This window comes from Ixodes scapularis, unplaced genomic scaffold (assembly GCF_016920785.2).
Source record: "Ixodes scapularis isolate PalLabHiFi unplaced genomic scaffold, ASM1692078v2 ptg004490l_1__unscaffolded, whole genome shotgun sequence".
Lineage (NCBI taxonomy): Eukaryota > Metazoa > Arthropoda > Arachnida > Ixodida > Ixodidae > Ixodes > Ixodes scapularis.
This window is the reverse complement of record NW_024610409.1, coordinates 24,795-43,966: the sequence shown is the minus strand read 5'-3', so window position 1 is coordinate 43,966 and position 19,172 is coordinate 24,795. Positions and strand designations below refer to the sequence as shown.

The window sequence follows — 19,172 nt, the reverse complement described above, 5'->3', positions numbered from 1 at the left end:
AAAGTACGTCTGCTTAAAGTTTTTCTCACAAAAAAAAAAAAAAAAATAGATGAACATGTTCTTCCGTTTGAGCGCCCCTTCTGGGTAGAATGTCGCAAACTCCCCTCGGTGAAAAGTCGTTCAAAATCAGTATACTAGAAGTGCACTGAAGTATACTAAAAGTATACTTTCAGTGTGGTCTTTGTACTCAATGTGTACTTCAAGTGTACTTCAAGTATACTTTCAGTAAAGATGATGGTGGATTGAAAGTATACTCGTCCATGCGAAACTAGTCCATGTAGTAGAATCGTAGTGCACTACGATTGTCACTCTAGTGGGGCGCGGCCATAAGACTTCAGCAGAAGCTCTGCCTGCAGCATGCACTCGTCACCTTCCGCAGGGCTTGGGCTGCGCGTGCGACGAAGTGTTATCAAAGGCAGAAAGCTCGTGTGGGCGGGAGGCATCTACTGAAATCTTTACCTGCCCCCCCCCCTCCCCCCCCCCCCCCTCTACGAGTTTGCATCGGATGGCCTTCATTTCCGCATTTGTGACCTTAGAAATATTTTCAATGAACAAGCATGCAGGAAGTGAAAACTCTCCAGTCCTCCTACGTAACGCATATTTTAAAGACAGCTGGTCATCGTCATCAACGCAAAACTGCAGAGCATGTGTTCTACACGCTCTCCGCAACCTTTACTAAGCGTGATGAATGTAACAAACAATTGAACGTAAAGAATCCGTTAGAATATTATAGCGCAGCGATAAATTCAGCTGGGCATTGTGAACTGCCTCCAGAACGTTGCAGAGCTTGTTGACGCCATGCGGCTGGGTATTCTCACTGCAACTTTGTTCATAGTGGTGAGTACATTACGCACATTATCAGCGTGGATGTCTGTCCCACGGATTAGATTGTCTGCTTTAACTATTATAGAATTGCATGATGGGAGGTCATCTGCCGCAGTCCCGATATACGTTTAACCAGAAAAATACTGCCCTGGTCTATGAAAAAGGTCCCTTACCGCTACAATATAATAATTCATTGCTTACTTTTTTCTTTTCAGGGAGTGGCTTCAAAAGGTGAGTTTCCTTGTCGGAGGTTGTCTGATTTATTTATTTATTTATTCGCATATTTACATCGTCCAGAGGGCCTTATTTTAAGGGGGTTAGATAAGTAAATACCGATTATACAAAAATATAAAAAATACACTAAAAAAATAAAACCAAACGGTTTATAAAAAGTGCATCTAACTCTTATCTTGAATAACTGTGAGAAAAATATGGCTGGATTGAGAAGTTCACAGTGAAAACAATTCTAATCGCGAATGGTAAAAAAAAGTGGGAAAACATAAATAGGACAGTTCAACTTTCGCGCCTTTGTTTCATGATAATTCCGCTGCAAAATAAAAATATGGTTTCCTCATATGTTTTATCGATAGCGGTTTGATTGTTATACACTCTAAAAAAGTCCGTGCGTCTACTTTCCCGCACAACACAGGGAGAGCCAATCACCGCGAGTTACGGAGGCAGCTCAGCGAATGACGATACCGAAACATGTTTAGGCCAAAAAACGCAGTCTGAGTTGTGACATTAAGCAATGCAAGCGTGACGTTTTGCATTGCTTAATGTCACAACTCAGCCTGCGTTTTTTGGTCTAAACATATGTTTCGGCATCGTCATTCGCTGGGCTTCTTCCGTAAGTTGCGGTGATTGGCTCTCCGAGTGTTGGGTGCGGGAAAGCAGACGCACGGGCTTTTTTTTGGAGTGTAGCATAAAATATTTTCGATGCAGGTATTTTCCCCGTCGAGAAAAAAGTCCATCCGACATGATTCCTAATTTGTGTATTGCTAGAGCTGAAATTGTGATTGTCACCAACAAAACGAGAAGTCCGGTTTTAGATACGTTTCAACTTGTAGAATGCATTCTGAATATGCGAATCATATGTTGCACATAGGGATGAGCAGTATTTCAAATACAAGTATTTGAAATACGTATTTCAAATACTTTGTGTATTTTGCATTTATATTTAATTACAAATTGGGTAATGTATTTGACGTGTGCATTTAAATACTAAAACGTGGGTATTTCAAATACAATCGTAATTAAATACAATTTTGTGGGCGAAAATACATCCCTCAAATTTATTGTCACGACTCATTTTGCTCATACTAAGACGTGTCCAAACTGCTCTTTCTTCATCTCAACGCCAACGGCAACAACAAGCCAAGAAACTTTTCATCTCTTCATACACCAGTCCTGCGGCAGTTCGCGTCTCGCTCACCGCGGGCGACCGGGCACGCCGGGCGCCTGCTGCACTTGCCTCTATCGCGTTAAATAAATGTTATTGCCAAAGTTACAATTCTTGTTTTTATGCATGTGGTTGTAAGATATAGTCTCCATCCTTTATTCGGCCATATGGGGCTTTTTTTCTTTTTCTCCTCCGGCTTTATTTTAAAGGAACTGTCCAGAGCAGGAAGAAAACTACGTTCTGCACCGAATGCAGTGTGTCTCAGTCAAGCACAAGCGTTTAGTGACTTTGTGATTACGGTGCTGGTCCAGGGCAAGAATAGAGACGAAATCGACGTTTACAGGCAGACTGGCTAAATAAGTGCCTGTGACAACTTGTGATGCTTTCCAGCCTGATTTCAATTCATAATTTGGCCTGGAACATTCTAAATGCGCGAGTTGTCCAGATTTTCGTAAGTGGTGCGAGTTTCAAGAATAAAAAATTCTCTAGCTAGTGCTGCGCGTCTTGGTCGTCTCGGTTCTTTTGATCTATACCAAAATGTAATCGACAAAAAAACCTGCTTGAAGCTCTGTACTCTTTTCACCTATTACGTCCAAGCTGATTACATTTTTTGTGATTATATCTCTATTACGTTACTAGAGCCTCGCACACTAACTCCCGAGTGTGCGATGCAAAATTAAAATGAGATACCCAGAAACCCGTTGCAGGTGTTCTGAAGTCGCTGACACAAATTTTGAGGAATATATTTGGAAAAGTATTTGGAAGATACCAAATACATTTGGTTGTATTTGTATCTTGTACTTAAATGCTTTTTTGGAAATGTAATTAGATTTGTAATTAAATACATTTTTGACGAAGTATTTTGTGTTCGTATTTCGATACATGTTTGCATGTATTTTACCCATCCCTGGTTGCGCACGCATATTGGCCTCGAATTATGGCAAGGCCAATAATGTGAGGCCTCGCAAAATTGGCCTCGCATTACTTTGAACCAAATTTCGTACAGCTTTCTTAGTTAAATAGTTGTATGTGTTTGTTCCACATACGATTACCCGCGTAATATACACCTAAGTGCTTATAATAATCAACATGAACATGCAAGTGACCTTATGAATAGTAAGCTCACAAAAGAAGTTTATGTTTACTGAAAAACAAATAAAACAACATTTTTAAAACTCATCTTTCATCTTATCACACTTCAATAATACGTACAAAGTCGAGGTTACGCTGCAGAGAATCAACATTAGAAACACCTTGGACGCTTTTATAAATTACATTATCATCCGCGTAAAGTTTTAGACTTAATAATATTGCAGGTGTTATGTCATCAATGTGTACCAGAAAGAAACCTACAAAAACCTGCAAGTCGTTTTAAAGCCATACATGTGAAAAGTAAGAAAGAGGCTCCGCCTCTTACCGCATTTTCACCGCCATTGTAAATAGTTGCCTTATATCCCCTTTCTTCGTTCTAATATTAACATTATTATGGTATAAAAAAAATTAAACGACAGCAATGAACTTTTCAGCATTTTTTGCTTCCCAACGACTATACTACTTTTAAAACTGGTTCAGGTTCAAGTAGACAAAACAATTTTTATTTTTCATTTAAAGGGGTCATGGAGCGATATCGGGTTGGAATGTTCATGACTTTGCAGAGGCATACCGGTTATAGTCTGGCCCAAGTATACTCGTACAGACCGCCACTGATTCAGAAGCTTGTTTATCGCGGTGAAATTGGGAGGAGAAAAGGGTGCTATTTCTTTCAGTCTTGCCTTCGCAAAGCTTGATGACCTCATTGTGTGATGGAAACCACCGGCCTGACGACAGTCCAGCGTGGTTGATGAATAGGACACGAGAGCTGCGTGAGCACTCGACTTCGGCTCGTAACAATCAGTGTGCAGGGGCCACGCTAATCTTCTCTGTATCGTTCCAATTTTAGTATATGTACTTTGGAAGTACATATACTAAAGTTGTTGTACTGCGCCGGCTAAATTGCTCATCTACAGCGAGTGACTCGTCGCATCTTTGAAATGGCTGACCAACTACACGCTGTCTAAATATCCCCACAACCCCAAGTATTATTATTATTAACAATCAGTGCCTCGGTGGAAACTCGGGTAGTGACTCGTGTGCTACCACTGCTGTGATTAGAATAGGAAGAAAAACTAAGGCAAGTTTATTCAGTTAATAACGTCAGGGAGTGATTTTAAGCAGTATAGCCAAAGTAGAAAAATTGTTTCATGACCCCTTAAAAAGACACTGACACCCCCCAAATTTTTTTTTCCTTTTTTGCCAGGCGATTTATTATGGTGTCGGAATACTACCCAATTACTATTTTGCTACAGAGTCGCGTATTTTTTTAATAAAGCCAAAAAAAGCAACTGCTCGAAAAAAAGCAAAACTCCCACACCGCTCGGAAAAGTGGAGAGGATAGAGTGGAGTGGCGGAAGTCACGTAACTACACCCGTCCGTGCAATTTTTTTTTTTTTTTTTTTCGCACGTAGCAGACAAAATGCGTTGCCGGATTTGTTCGCCGTGGGATTCCTTTGCAGTTATGTTTGTTCCGCCTGCTGTTCTGTACTTCAAGATGAGTTGTTTTGTACATTTAAGAGTTGACAATGAGTAGTGAGTGCCCGTGGTGAATTCCCGTGATCGGCTCCGAAAAGAATACTCCCAAGATGTTGCGTGAAGAGCTGGCTCACATGTCCTGCATCCGAAAAAAAGTGGCATTGTGCGACAGAGTTTCCGAAAGATCAACGGGATCGGGACCAATGGCTGGCTGCAATTCCTGTGGAACAGTTACGCGAAGCTCGGAAAGCGGACGCTACACGATTCGTATGCTCTTGCTTTTTGTGGAAAGTGATTACATTGAGTTCGCAGGTGTCAAAAAGGAAATCCCATACCATTTAATTCAGCGACCTGTCGTACACAACATTGGTTTTTTTTTTTTTGTTTCGTCAATGATAATTGTAAAAAAAAGAAATATAAACATCGAAAAATGTTTGAAAAAAAAAAGTTGAGAATTATGCAGTGAACGCACAGAATGCTTCCGGTTGTCTGTGCTACCTTTTTATTTCAATCAACGTATTTGAAGCTTTTTGGAGGCCACAAAAATGGGTTTCATGATTTTTTCTATTTTTAATATTGAGTGTGTGCCTTCAATGACCCACGACTTTGATTGAATTTGGTGTTCGCGTCGAAACCTTAGAAAACGGCCCGTGACCACGGAAAAGAGAGTGGGCGCGACTCAAACCGGCCAGTTCTCGATCGGCGGTTTTCGGGCGGAAAGAAACCGAATTTCGAGCCGCAAATTCTGTTCTGGGAAGTTGAGCTCTCATATGTCACGTACAACTAAAAACCTCCGCGAGCATAAATACCCTGTCAGTGAGGCACGGAGAAAGCAGCATACGAAAAAGACTCAGTATCAAGTGAGCATGTTTCTTTTCCATACTAATTGCTGTTCTTTTAGCACCATTTCTTGTCAGTATAGTCAGTGACATCTTAAGAAACGCAGGTCGTGGGGACTCCTGTGCAACTCAATATTCTTCCTTAGCCAATCAAATGACGGCATTAACCGATAAGAACGCCGATGAATCAATCAGCAAGAAGCGTAAACATAATAAGTCACGCTCTTTGTTTCCTAAGCTGCCAAGGAATATAGAGCATTTCCCGAAACACACCGTAATGTCGTACGTTGCAGCATTGCGTGTCTTATTTTTATTTTTGTGTATTCGTACACCGTGCGCATAAAAATATATGTGATGGTCTTTTTTTATTTTTTTAGACTCCTCGAAGCATAAAGATCACGTAAATCACCCCAAAAAACCAGGTAAGAAATCTCTTCGGTGTACCGTCAACAGCGACAGTGCATTTGTAGACCGGTCACTGGGCATAGAGTGTCAGCACCGGCCGATAACAGCAGTGTGGTGCCAATCTAAAGCGGCCACCACTGGTCTTAGTTAGCCAAAGTCTATCGTCCTTGAAGTTTCTGAATACGAAGCGAAGAAATCAAAACAACTTCAGTCATAATAATTATTCCATGGCAATTCGTGAATGGCTAAACGGATAGAACCATCACTTACGTCCCATGTAAAATGAGCGGAATAATACTTATCAAATAAGGAGCAAAAAAAAAGAAAGGATAGGCTTTTATTTATTATTTTTTGCCTAGTTTTACTCCGAGTATACTCAGAGATTAAAGCAGAGAAATCTACAGGTCGAACTGGACGAATGACAAAGGCCAAAATCGGCTCGTGCCAACACCACCGGTACACAGGGCCTAAGCACTGTTCCCTCTTCACAACATTAGACCTAACACTACACTAACCGACAGCTTAAGAAACACAGAGAGTGGGTAATGATGCTCACGTTTCTTGCTTTCTGATTCGCTTTCGAACCTTCTTATCCACTAACGCCACTATCCCATTGGCTGCCGATTGATCATAAAACCCTTGGGACTGGCACCTTGGGACAGCGTTGAGCGCACCAGCAAATTTACTCAAATATGACTAAAAGTGTCAGAAAGAAAGAAAGAGATAGAGAGAGAGATAAGGGGGGGGGGGCATCGAATCAACGACCGCGTCGCCCGTTATCGGACTTCATATGCGACGTCATGGGAGGGAGCAAGCAGGCCTTGTCAGTATCTGCACCCCCCTCCAGTGACGTACCAACCTGTTTTTGAGTGGGGGGGGGGGGGAGCAAACCAGACGCTGCCCCCCCTCCCCCCCAGGGCCGGGGTGTGGTTTCTTTGGCATCCCTTGGGCGCCACCGGCCAGTGTTTGCCCTGCCCAGTGACGGCTGTTTCAGGGGGGGGGGGGGGGGGAACCCATGCCTTGCCCCCCCCCCTCCCCCCGGTTGGTACGCCCATGCCCCCTCTCTCTCTTTCGTTCCCTCTTTTCTTCTCGCTGCATTCTGCTCTATAGCCAATGATATCGCGGCGTTTGCTGATAAATACGCCGTAGAACGAGTCATAAAACTAGAAGTGTGCTACCGGTTTGAGTTGAGCTGGTTGCTAAATGATCGCTGATGTTGGGGGAAACAGCATGAGCACTAAACGATTGCACTGAGGAAGGGCAATCAATGGCGATGTTTTCTTTTCCTCGCCCACTTTCTTTTTTTTTATTTTATTAATTTTTCTTATGTCTCGCTTCTTTTTTCTTTAATGTATACCTTGTTTTATCAATGTGTGTGCGTGCGCACGAGTGAAAAGAGGACGAGGAAGAAGACTAGACCGAAGGACGAGGAAGATGAAATACTAAAGAATAATTGATATTCAGCTTTGTGTGCGTGTGTCTGGTCCTGCCTCTGTGCGATCGTTTAATGTTTAAGCAGCTTCCCCACTATCAGTGACTAGAAGTGTGAACACAAAATGTAACGCGCAGCGTCTCCTAAACTGTCCATGATGTCGATGATCGTAGGTGGTGTTCATCTATAGCCACGCATGCTGAGTGCCACACCACTGCGCGTCTGCTTCGGTGCAAAAGTTTTTCTGCCTTTTCATTGGTCAAGCTGCCTGCGTAAGTCGCGGTGATTGGTTCTTCCAGCGCCAATCAAGAGTACAGTCGTGTTACCCAACCGGCCCAAGTGCAGCAAAATTAAATCACTTGCAGGACTTCCGATAGACTGATTTCAATCTGATCAATCAAGATGCGTCATGTTCGTCGGCTTGCGCGCATATATATGCTGGCTCGTTTCAGGCTTCGGCCTCATGGGGGGTCGCCCTTATTCTGCTGGAAAAGTTAAATCGTCGTTTTAGATATACCTAGAAATACTTACGTATCTGTCTCTTCATTAGTTTTATATCCTGTTTTCCAGGCCATCTTGGATCAAAGTCTCATAATCAGGCATACGGTACTTGAAAAAATAACTGAAGACAAAAACAAAAAACTGCAACGTTTTTGTTTTTAGCGGATCTGTTTTCTAGTGTGTAGTTTCTGCAGACAATCATCATCTGTTTTCAAACAGACGAACTAAAACATTAAAAAACACGGTTTATGTTGAATCAAAGTTGTTAATTAGGATATTTTTATTAACGGAAAGGACCTTCAAGTAGGTGCAATCTTCGTACCGCATGTCGTGTTTAGTAACTTCTTCAGGGTCATGCGGCTTCTTTGCTGCATGTATAATGCTGTTACGTCAATGGAATACGATAGCGTATAATAGCTTTATTCATTCCATGCGATTCTATTCTACGGAAGAAAAGTACATTCCTTATTGCGTTTAATTTTACTTTTTAATATCACTACAAATTCGATTTAACCATCATCCTCATACGAAGTTCTTGACCGACATGTTCTTCGAAGCGGTTGTACAGTATGTCCAGACATGCTAACAACCGAAAAGGGGCTGTTGAAAGGCGTTATCTCTTTCAATCGATAAGCCTATTGGCTAATTTTATGGCTTTGGATTCCTCTTATTTATGTATAATGGTGGACAAAATGGACAAGAGCGCTTTTCGTCGCTCTCGGTAGCGAGCATGTGAAGCTCGAATACTCGAGGATTTAGACGGTTCCGTTCAACGCCACCAGGTGGAATCAACCAAACCTGGGCGTACGCTTAATTTCCTTTCGTCCACGACTGTAATACGTTGCTAGAGACGTATGCTTTGCTTTCGCTCAATTGAGACAAAGTTTTTTTTTTTTTTTTTTTTTTTTTCAGATGCGCCAGTAATTTTCGATTTGACCGAATGCGTCAGAGGTTTTGCCACGAAGTTCGCAGAGGAAAGACACCGAGAGCTCATCTCATGTGACCTTTCAGCTGCTGGCGAGTTTTCAGATATCACTCACAAGGGAAGGTACGGAATCGCCATATGGTGTAGTCACTACGTGACCATCCCCGAGCCATGAAACCGCGGCATCAGCTGATAAGAACGCCAAAGATGTCAAACCACGAAGCAAGAAGGGTGAACCAAACAAACCACGAATTGTGTTTTCTATGCCGTCTGTGACAACAAGAGCGTCACTCCATACGCACGTTATTATCATTCATCCATTTCGCGGCGAGCAAGTGTGCCAAATGGGCGGGGAGCAATACGGGGAACACGCGGGAAATGAGTGATGACGAGGCAGCAAAGGTCGTGTTCGTCAGTGACTGAGGTCGAGGGTAAACAAAACACGCGAGGTGCGCGAGGAGCATGTTGACTTGCACGCCTTACAGTCGGTGACAACTTAAGAATTGCAGGGCGTGGCTTATTATTTCCATGCTTTTTCGCTTCGCAATTTGTTTCTCGGCGACATTATCGGCTAGTGCGGCGATCTGATTGGCCGTGAAGCGACAAAACGAAGGTCGGGGGACTCGCTATGGCCTCGAGTTTCTTACGCGCTGGGTTAGAATGGCCAACTGAGAAAGGCATCTTCGTGGGGGCAGTACGCTGTGCGTCTAAGAATGAAAAAAAGCCGCTCACTTCTGTTGAAAATGGGTGCTCCTACAGGCTGCTCAATTGTCTTAGAATAGTAATAGTGGCATTTATTTTAGCTTCGAAGAGCAGCGGCGAGGCAGGACCGAAGAAAAAGGCATTTAGTGTACCACGGAATACCTAAATGGAACCAACACGCTCAGCGCAGAGACAAAAAAAGAAGAAAAAAGAATGCCGGCGTTAGTCCTTAATGTAACTAACGCGCCGGAAAAAGACACGAGCTTCAAGAAACTCTTCTCCAAATTCTCTAAAACAAAAAAAAAATCATGAGAGAAATCTAACCAGGTTGCCCTACACTATTTCATACGCATACACGTCAAGGCGGGCCAGGATTTTCGTGTTTGTGCGCTAATGTCTTACGCCATTGTGACGTCACTAGAACGTCACAGTGGCGTCATTACACCCATCGCTGCTTTCATATTAAATATTAGGGACTGGCGACGTTTACTCGAGCACAGAACCTGGAAGACAAGGCCTGCATCCCCCCACCCCCTCCGCTCCCAAACATAATTTCTAGCGAATGCACGCACCGCTGCCTACATTGCGTCAGCACTGTCGCCAGCAGGTCTTGCAGCATCTCACAACGAGTGCGTCGAGCTTCTACGTGTTTGCCGCTTAGTGCGGGTCAGGGATCCACCAACGATGATGTCACACGGAGGCCTTGTCTTCGAAGTGGTATTGCCCGAGCACCGCTGTGTAACCAATAAGGTGAAACGACACTGCTCGGATAAACCGAAGCCAGGTCGTTCCTCTTTATTCGTAAACGATTTCCCTAATTTTATCGAAATTCCACCCTCCTCCTCTCTTTTTCTTCTGCGTGTCTTGCTGTTCGCGGACATCACAACTGAACATGGCACGCGCCGGCAGATGTCTGGGTTTTGCGGTTATACACATAAATTATTCGTCGCTAACAACGCTACGCTTATAACGACCAGTTTCAACAAAAAACGCGCGACAAATGGTTCCAAGATAATAATTACTGCGGCGGTATTTTTTTACAGAACACCTTTTAAAATCAAGCTCGGAAATATCACTTACGGAACCCATGTTCACTCGAAGATGTCCAAAAAAAGTACCAACTATACTCAATATTTCATGAATCCGTATACGGAACCCCAACCTGGACGCTACATGAGTAATGTGAGGGCACCGATAGCTGCTGTATGGAAATTTGATTCAGTCTTCAAGAGCGAATTCCCGTTAGTGACCTCAACGGAACCTCCGAAGGTATATAACGGTTCCCAAGAGAGAATTTACGAATTTGATTTCAACGGTACATTAAGGCTGGAACGGAAGGGATACACTAATCATATTAGAAACAAGACATTCAAGATAAAACCGGGGCAAGAAGTAGAAGTGACTGAGACGGTCAGGGAATCGACGAAGGTAAGTGTGATGCATCTCACTCATTCATTGTTTATTTTATAGAAGAATGCATAAAAACATTTCACTAAGTATTATTAGAGCCCAGCTCTTAGGGGCCCGTTTCCGGCTTGAGCGGCGTCGGCGTCGCCGTCGGCGTCGGCGTAACCGCGCGGTGCATCATGGGAAATGTCCCATAATGCACTGCGCGAGCCCCCCACCGGGGTCACGTGACTTCGTGGGGGGCACGTGACCCCCCGAGGTCACGTGACCCGCCGAGGTCACGTGACCCCCCCGAGGTCACGTGACTCCCCTGAGGTCACGTGACCCCCGCCGATGTCGCGTGACCCCCCGATGACATCATCGACACTGATGACGTCACCGGCATCCACATCGTCATCGTCACTGATGACGTCATCGTCAGTGATGATGACGATGACGATGCGGATGCCGGTGACGTCATCAGTGATGATGACGATGACGATGTGGATGCCGGTGACGTCATCAGCGATGATGACGATGACGATGTGGATGCCGGTGACGTCATCAGTGATGATGACATCAATGATGATGACGTCATCAGTGACGATGACGATGTGGATGACGATGACGATGCGGATGCTGGTGACGTCATCATCACTGATGACGTCACCGGCATTGGGGGTCACGTGACCCCCAAGGTCACGTGACCCCCCCCCCCTGGTTAGTCTAACCCCCCCCCAGCGCCCTTCCCTCCTCCTCCTCAAGAGCTGCGCTCTAATGCGGTGTTACAGGGAGTTGTAAGCGGCTTTCACTTTTTTATTTTGTATTGTTCTCTGCGTCTTTATTAGAATATGGGTCTCATTCTCACCTCTTCTGAACGTCTACGTGTTTAAATTTGAATGATGTTGGACAGTTCATTGTGCGAAAATTAATTTAGAACCTCGAAAGCCCAAAAGGACCGGAAGCAGAACCAGGCTTAATATCCTTTGGCCACAGTCTGGGTATTTTGGTCCTAAATCTCCAAACAAATGCCAGAGTTGAGCTTCACTGGCCTGTTGTTCGGCTGTCACCTGCCAGTTTTGTGCCACAATCACCCAGTAAATGCCTGGGTGAGGCTTCACTGCTGGCTCTTCGATTGTCACCCGCAACTTTGGCTAATGCAAGCACCCCAAAACAAAAACAAAAAAACAATAAAAAAACGGTGAGTTTACTACAGAACGCAGAGACAGCCAATCATCACAACGATTGAAGAATTCCGGCATTTGACGACGATCGAAAGACGATTAGACCCAAAAGAAATGCAGTATGCGCAGGGACAGCGGAGCGGGCAAGTGAAGCCTCATGCTTATTGCCTTTGCGAACATCACACTTGGTTGGTATAATTTCATTACAGTGATGTCTCGTTAATATGAACCCCGTTAATAGAAATATGCCGCTATATCGAAAACATTTTCGGAGGCGAACTAGCTTTATATACATGCATTTTTTGTCTCGCCATTATGAGTAACTCCCATTATGGACGCTCTTTATGGGGAAGCAAGGGTGTCGATATTAACAGGCAATCATTGTGTCAGCCTCGTAATTCGCTGGGATCCATTTTATTTTTTTCCCGTGAGTTTTGTCTCTGAGTTCTGCAGGAAACTGAACTCGTGGACCTTTTCTTCAAAGTCTGGCACTTTGGCACTCCTGTGGTGAACCAGAGAAGTGCCAAAGTTGGCATTTGTCTGGAATTAAGGCACTTTAGACACTAAATAACCTACGCTTCAGATGTCGAAACTCTGTTCCCGGATTATCTTGTGGCAGCCGCCATCTTGGTGATTTGCAAAGAGCAGACGAAACTCTCGATCGTCGCAATTCAAAAAAGCGATTTCCTCAGCTTTATATACGGTGTTAGAAAGCTAAAACGATATCGCTTTGCTCTGTCGCGAACTGTTTGAACAATTCTGGAGGACTTAGAAGGGCTTCCTGCAATTTAAGATAAACCTTAAGATAAGTGGCGACCGTGATTTTAAGCACCGAGATGGCTTAGTTGCGTTGCTCTGAAGCGCATACATTATCTAGTGACTCTCGTCAGGTCCAAGGCAAAGTATTCGTGCCCTAACGAGCGTCTTAAAGCAAAACCCTAATAGGACCGCGTTAGGCCCCTTGGATTGTCAAACTTGGGCCAAATTAGGTCTCCCTCTGACATGCTGCCTGTTACGTTTATAACAAAGCTAGGGTGTGGCATTAGAGGTTATTGAACAAAAATGCAGAAAGGCACACATAATTGTGACATAGGCATCACGATGCCTCGCCAATCACAACCAAAAAACCTGCTTCACGCAGCCGGTGCAGACGACCCCGCAAGAGGAAAAAGGCGGTTTCCGTGCTTGCTTACTTGAATTAATGACGGCTGACAATAATTCTTTTAAATTTGTTATGATCCCATGACCTTTCATCAACGTGAAACACCCTCCTTATGAGTAGCCTTATAATAAAAATAATGCAAGCACAAATGCACCTGCACTGTCACCATGCAGAGCCGCATGAGCAGCGACTTCGCTCAAGTCGGTGTCGATGGGACAGGAAGATCATGATTGGTCAATTACTGTCATGAAGTCACAGTCACATGACCTCACGAGGGAATTTCCAACAACACACTACGCTCTCGTGAGACATGGCGTGCTATAGTGCTGAAGGATACAAATGTGAAATCGTTGACGGACTATCAGATCATATGGCGGTGTTACTAACTTTGTTTGATAGCGTTGCACTTTCAACAGAAAAAGCTGTTAAACTGTTGTACATCATAATGCCGACAATAACGCCATTATTGACGCATTTGTTTTTAGTATGATGACTTTATCGGTGACATCAGATTAATTAGTTGAGTTATGGAAACGTTTTCTTGCTATTGTTACGCGGTGCGTCTCAAAATATGTTCCTTATCGCAACGGAAAAAAAAATTAGAAAGCATAACCCATGGATCATGAGGGAAGTGGTACATGATACGCATTAAAAGAGATGTGAACCGATTGCAGGAATCTTGGAAGCGATCCGGCCATATTTACACTTCAGCATCCTATTTTCCTTGTAGCAATAGGAAACTTAAGCAAATGGTACGCGAATCAAGGCAAACCCATTACAGCGTTTCTCTTTCATCATTCATAAAAACTAGTTTGTTGATGATGAATTTGAAATCGCTACTATATTAGGTGATTAATGTCCTTCCGTGCTTACAAGAGATAATGACAATGGAATAAAACTTTCTTTGGGGCTAGTTTGTTCATATCGATTAAAAGGTTAAAAGGCGCGAACAAACAGGACGAAAAAAGACACACGACACGGACAGGCGCCAACTTCCAACGCTTCAATTACCGAGTGGGAAGTTGGCGCCTGTCCGTGTTGTACGTGCGTCTTTTTTCGTCCTGTTTGTTCGCGCCTTTTAACCTTTTAATAGGTAATGACAATGGGCCTGACTACGACATTCTTTCTCAGTTACCTGGTCTAGAGAACATCACTGTCAATGAGGCCTGGTACATTGTCATTATTACTCCACTATGGTGCAAAAAAGCGGTTGCCCAGACGGTATCCCCAGTATGTTTCTCAAACGCTACGCGAAATGGGTTTCAAAATATTTGTTTATTTTAAAAACGTTATTGTCCACTTTGAGATTGCCGGTTTTTTTTAAGCATGCAATTGTTAAGCCCATGCATAAATCAGGTGACCCTCATCAAACAGTTAACTACCGCCCCATTTCTTTAACGTGTATTAGTTGTAAATTAATTGAACAGATCATTGCTAAACATTTTGTTCCACACGTCACAGAATATAAACTACTGTCAAATGTACAACATGGCTCTACAACGGTAATCGAGTTAGTCGAAACAGTGCACAATTTTTCATCAGTCATTAATTGCCGAGGTCAGGCTGGTGTCATCTACCTTGACTTTTCCAAAGCCTTTGGTATACGGTTTCTCACCCAAAGCTCATGTTAAAGCTACGCGCGATGCTTAGGAACGATCAGATTGTGAACTCGATTGGGGACTGCATCTCATATTGAATCTCATATTGCAAATGTAGAATCCAGGGTTTCACATGGATCTGTCTCGGGGACGTTGATTTTCTTGTTATTTATTAATGATATAGTCACTAATATTAATGTGAATTTAGGATTGTATGCGACGGCTGCATTTTATACCATAAAATCAAAAGTCCCGATGATCATCGCATTCTAAATATTAGCCTCCGGGATGTCAAAAAGGTGCAAAGAACGGCAAATTGTACTTGACAAAGAGAAAACTGTATTTATGTCTATCACCCATAAGAAACAACCATCGCTGTTTCCATACCACACCTGCAAACAAACACTGGTTCGGGTTTGCGGATACACTTATCTAGGCCTACGCATAACGCACAATTTAAAATAGAATAAGCATATCACTGCTCCTATAGATAATACTTCTAGAGAACCGTGGGTCTTAAGACGCGAATTACGACAGGCAGATCCTGATACTAAATTACTATCATACAAAACTTTTGTGATCCCTATCCTGAAACACGTAAGTATAATTTGGCATGCGTTCACCAAAACGAACATCAATAGGCTAGAAATGGTACAAAGAAAAGCGGTTCGATTTTTTTCGGGCAAAATAATATTTTAGCTTCAATTACCGACTTAATTGATAAAATACACCTATTAACCCCTAATACCAGAAATACTCTTAACAGACGTAAATTACTGTACCAGATAACTCACGGCATCATCAGCATCAATCGGGACAAGTACATATAATCTTCTGACTGTTCCAATGCACGTAGCCAATATTAGTATTATATTGTAGAACCATTGCCACATAATAATGTATTCCAGTATTCATTTTTTCCTCGAACCTTCAAAGACTAGAATAACCTACCCACTGAAATAGAAAACTCAAATTCTTTAACATCATTCCTAATCTATGTAAAAAAAAAACACTTCAACATCGTGTGAATTTTATATTTGTTTCGCTTGTATCTTTTTGTTCGCATGTGCTTTTTTCCCCATGTGTTTCTTCCATACATTTATAGCATGTTTTCTTACTGCAAATGATATTGTTTGCCATATTGAACTTGCATTTGCTTCTGTATTGTTATTTATGTAGCATTCCTACAACGGTCCTGAAGAAGAACCAGTGGTACAAAAAAAAAAAAAGACAAGGCCGTAATGCTGAATGAGATTGCGTCATCAGAGAAGGCCAACGCTGGACACAGATTAGAAAGGAGTGCAGCGTCAGCGCTCGGCTTAGGGCGAAGTTTGAGCCGAACGTTGACGGAATCGTCGTGTCCAATCTGTGACCAGTGTTGGCCTTTGCTGATGACGCCATCTCATTTAGCACTACGGCCTTGTTATCTAGGAGGTGTTGGACGTGATGCGTGGAATCAAAGTCATTAAAACATCACATGTAATGCGAATTAAAGGTCGCCGCGTGTCTCAACTGATCTCACTTTATAAAGTAATTCATTAGTCTTAAAGAAAATTTTTGAAGAATTTTAGGCGCAATTCCAACTCAAGACTCTTCGGTTGCGAGCCAGACTCGCTACTGACTATAGGCCATGTCCAGCGCTAGGCTAAGCAGGCACGCTTGCATGGCTTGGTAGCGAGCAGGAGTTTAAATGTTCCACTCTTAAAGGCGAAGCTTACGCATACTCGTGTAATACTATTTTTACTTCCTCGTGTGATATCAAACAGAATTGAAAACTTCAACTGTCTACTGCATATACAAACACTACTTCAGAATATACTTTAAAACCCTACGCACTTTGTCATATTGGTTACCAAGTGGTAGGTTAATGGACGTACCCAGATTAGCGAGATTTTCTGAATATGATATGCGTCAATTTTATGCGTGCAGTGCACATCTGCGATAATTCGTGACGTTAGAAAATTGATTTACGTTAAGTATCTCCTACATATCCTGTATATTATATATGTATTTTTTTCTAAGAAATGTTGCATCGCGTGTTTTGTGGCATACCCGAGATTCAAAACACTAAAAATGTTCCGGAAATTTATAGGTTTAGTCAATGTCTACATGCGCCATCGACAATTGCGAAAACCCTTAATTTAAATTGAGGACAAAATTCTATGTACAAACGACACAGCCGAGAAACGCGCAAGTCCTTTCTCTGAACATCTTTCATGTGCATAAACGGATATATACGGTAAACCTTAAGACTGGTCCGCCCACTTCCGTCTGACTACAACCGAGTACGCTTGTGACTGCTTGCGACCGGTTGCGCAGCATCGCAGCGGTCGTAAGACGTAAAACTAGTTATTAAAAGCCTCTCCAGTTGCAAGCAATCGCAAATCTGTGAACTAGATTTTCGTCATGACTGTTTCAGCGCTCAACAAACAAAATAGAATAATTTATTATTTCAGTTTATATCGCATTTGGGGCTCTTGCTGCTTTTTTTCCTCGACATCTCCAAAGAAAAAGTAACGGACAATCTCAAAACACGTGCACGCGAGAACAACAAGTGCTTATGGTCTTGAATTCTTACCTTTTCTTTTTATTCATAGGTGAGACCATTCTCTGTAAATGTCACCCTGGTGGGCTACTTTGGCATCAAACTAACTACAAGGGGAGACGAACCTGGTTCTCATGTATTTTGCGTCACCGAGCTACCATGTGCACACCTCAAGAAAACGGGGGCAGATGAAATGACATTTGAAGTTAATGGGACATTCGAGGAGCACTATCCAGTCTCGGCAATCACACTGACAAGTCACAACTTAAAGAAGAACCAAGAGGACATTCAGGTGGCTTCCGACCCAAAATCCAACTCCATCTAGAGGAAGACATCTATGAAGTACGACTTGCAATAATAAGGTGTCACGTTACATAACTATAGTAAGAGGTTTAATCTTGGACCTCGAGTGGGAGACACGCATAAACAGAGAGCAAATAAAACCGTTTGTTACCCATGTGCCTGTCCAGGAGTGAAGTGAATCGATCTCCTTAATCTTGTTTGCCACGCGCATGACGTGCATGGCAAACAAGAATAAGGAGAAACTTCGGTTTCTTGTAGATTTTCGTCTTTTTAATAGGGCAATCACTGCCATGGGGACTCGCTGCTTACTTGAAAAGTGTAATAAAAACATATATCAAAAAGGTTTAAATGCCGAGTCCCTTTCGGTAAGGAACAAACTAAACAATTAGTATAGTTTGTTTTATTTCAGTTTTTCCCGTGTGCTGATTCATCTATAAAATTCAACCAGCCTTTTTTTTTTTTTTTTTTTTTTTTAAGTGGGCATATTTGTAATACATTTTACCTCTATAGCACAATCTAAACAAGAAGCCTCGAACTCCCAAGTTTTATTTATCAGGACCATTTGTGCCCCACTAGGTGCCTCCTAGTGCATATATAATAAAATATGGTGGGTTTAACCAAAAACAACCAACCAAAAAAAAAACGAAAAAACATTCCAAAATGTGTTTGAAATTGCCAAGTGGAGTGAATATAGTTCCCTCTCGTTCACATTACCCCACACTATACTCTATTTCACCTTATAATGTACCGCAGGAAAGGCTACAGCGAGCTCCTTGCTCTAGGGCACATTTCGGCGGCACAAGCCCTCGTGCATTAAGGGCAGCTGCCAACGCTAGGAGCTCGGCTCTTCTAGCCTTCGTTGCGGTACAACATAAGGTGAAACGAAGTATAGGGCGCCTCAATAGAGAGTTTTAGTAGATCGTTTTCAAAGGCCCGCTACCTCTACGAGCGCGCGCTTCAGAGCATGCATCGAAGGGGCAGCGCGAGCTCCCGCTACGATTAGCGTGGCCTGAAAACACGATCTACTAAAACTCCCCAATGTCCCTCTGTTTAGGGCGATGCCACCCTTTGTTGTACCTACAGTAGTAGTACCCGATGCCGACAGCACGTGCTCACGGGGAAAATAGAAAGAAATCGACAAAAACGAAATGTCGCCATAGCACAGTGAGCGCCACAAACGCGTGCAGGGACACGCTCTTTCACGCGCTTCTGTACAAAAAAGAAAAATAAACGTGTGGGACAAAATGGCCACATGTCTCCACCCTAAGCAGAGCGCACATGAAGGCATCGTACCCCACGGATATCGCGTGAACCTTGTCAATACAGGTTGTGGTGAGCGGAAAGCATTCTCACTTTCCACATAATATTCGGCTTTTCTTTTGTATGCGAAGCCAGCAA

At 43.0% G+C, this 19,172-nt stretch overlaps 1 protein-coding gene and 1 non-coding gene across 2 annotated transcripts; one reads left to right on the top strand and one right to left on the bottom strand.

The window, feature by feature from the left end:
- Positions 1–798: 798 nt before the first annotated feature.
- On the top strand, positions 799–17,796 carry LOC8038970. Its single transcript, XM_029970979.2, has 6 exons — positions 799–837; positions 1,041–1,056; positions 6,009–6,053; positions 8,882–9,017; positions 10,640–11,024; positions 17,524–17,796. The coding sequence occupies exons 1-6, from the start codon at positions 799–801 to the stop codon at positions 17,794–17,796; spliced, it is 894 nt and encodes a 297-aa protein (XP_029826839.2).
- On the bottom strand, positions 4,079–4,183 carry LOC115312088. The gene has a single exon (XR_003917147.2). It is a non-coding gene; the product is annotated as a U6 spliceosomal RNA (small nuclear RNA).
- Positions 17,797–19,172: the final 1,376 nt, after the last annotated feature.

What these genes read in the sequence shown, in the direction of transcription:
- LOC8038970 (XM_029970979.2), top strand. Translation starts at nt 799, where the DNA reads ATGCGGCTGGGTATTCTCACTGCAACTTTGTTCATAGTG. An exon ending in GATATCACTCACAAGGGAAG is followed by an intron (nt 9,018 to 10,639) that starts GTACGGAATCGC and finishes ATTTTTTTACAG; the next exon opens with AACACCTTTTAAAATCAAGC. An exon ending in CGGTCAGGGAATCGACGAAG is followed by an intron (nt 11,025 to 17,523) that starts GTAAGTGTGATG and finishes TTTTATTCATAG; the next exon opens with GTGAGACCATTCTCTGTAAA.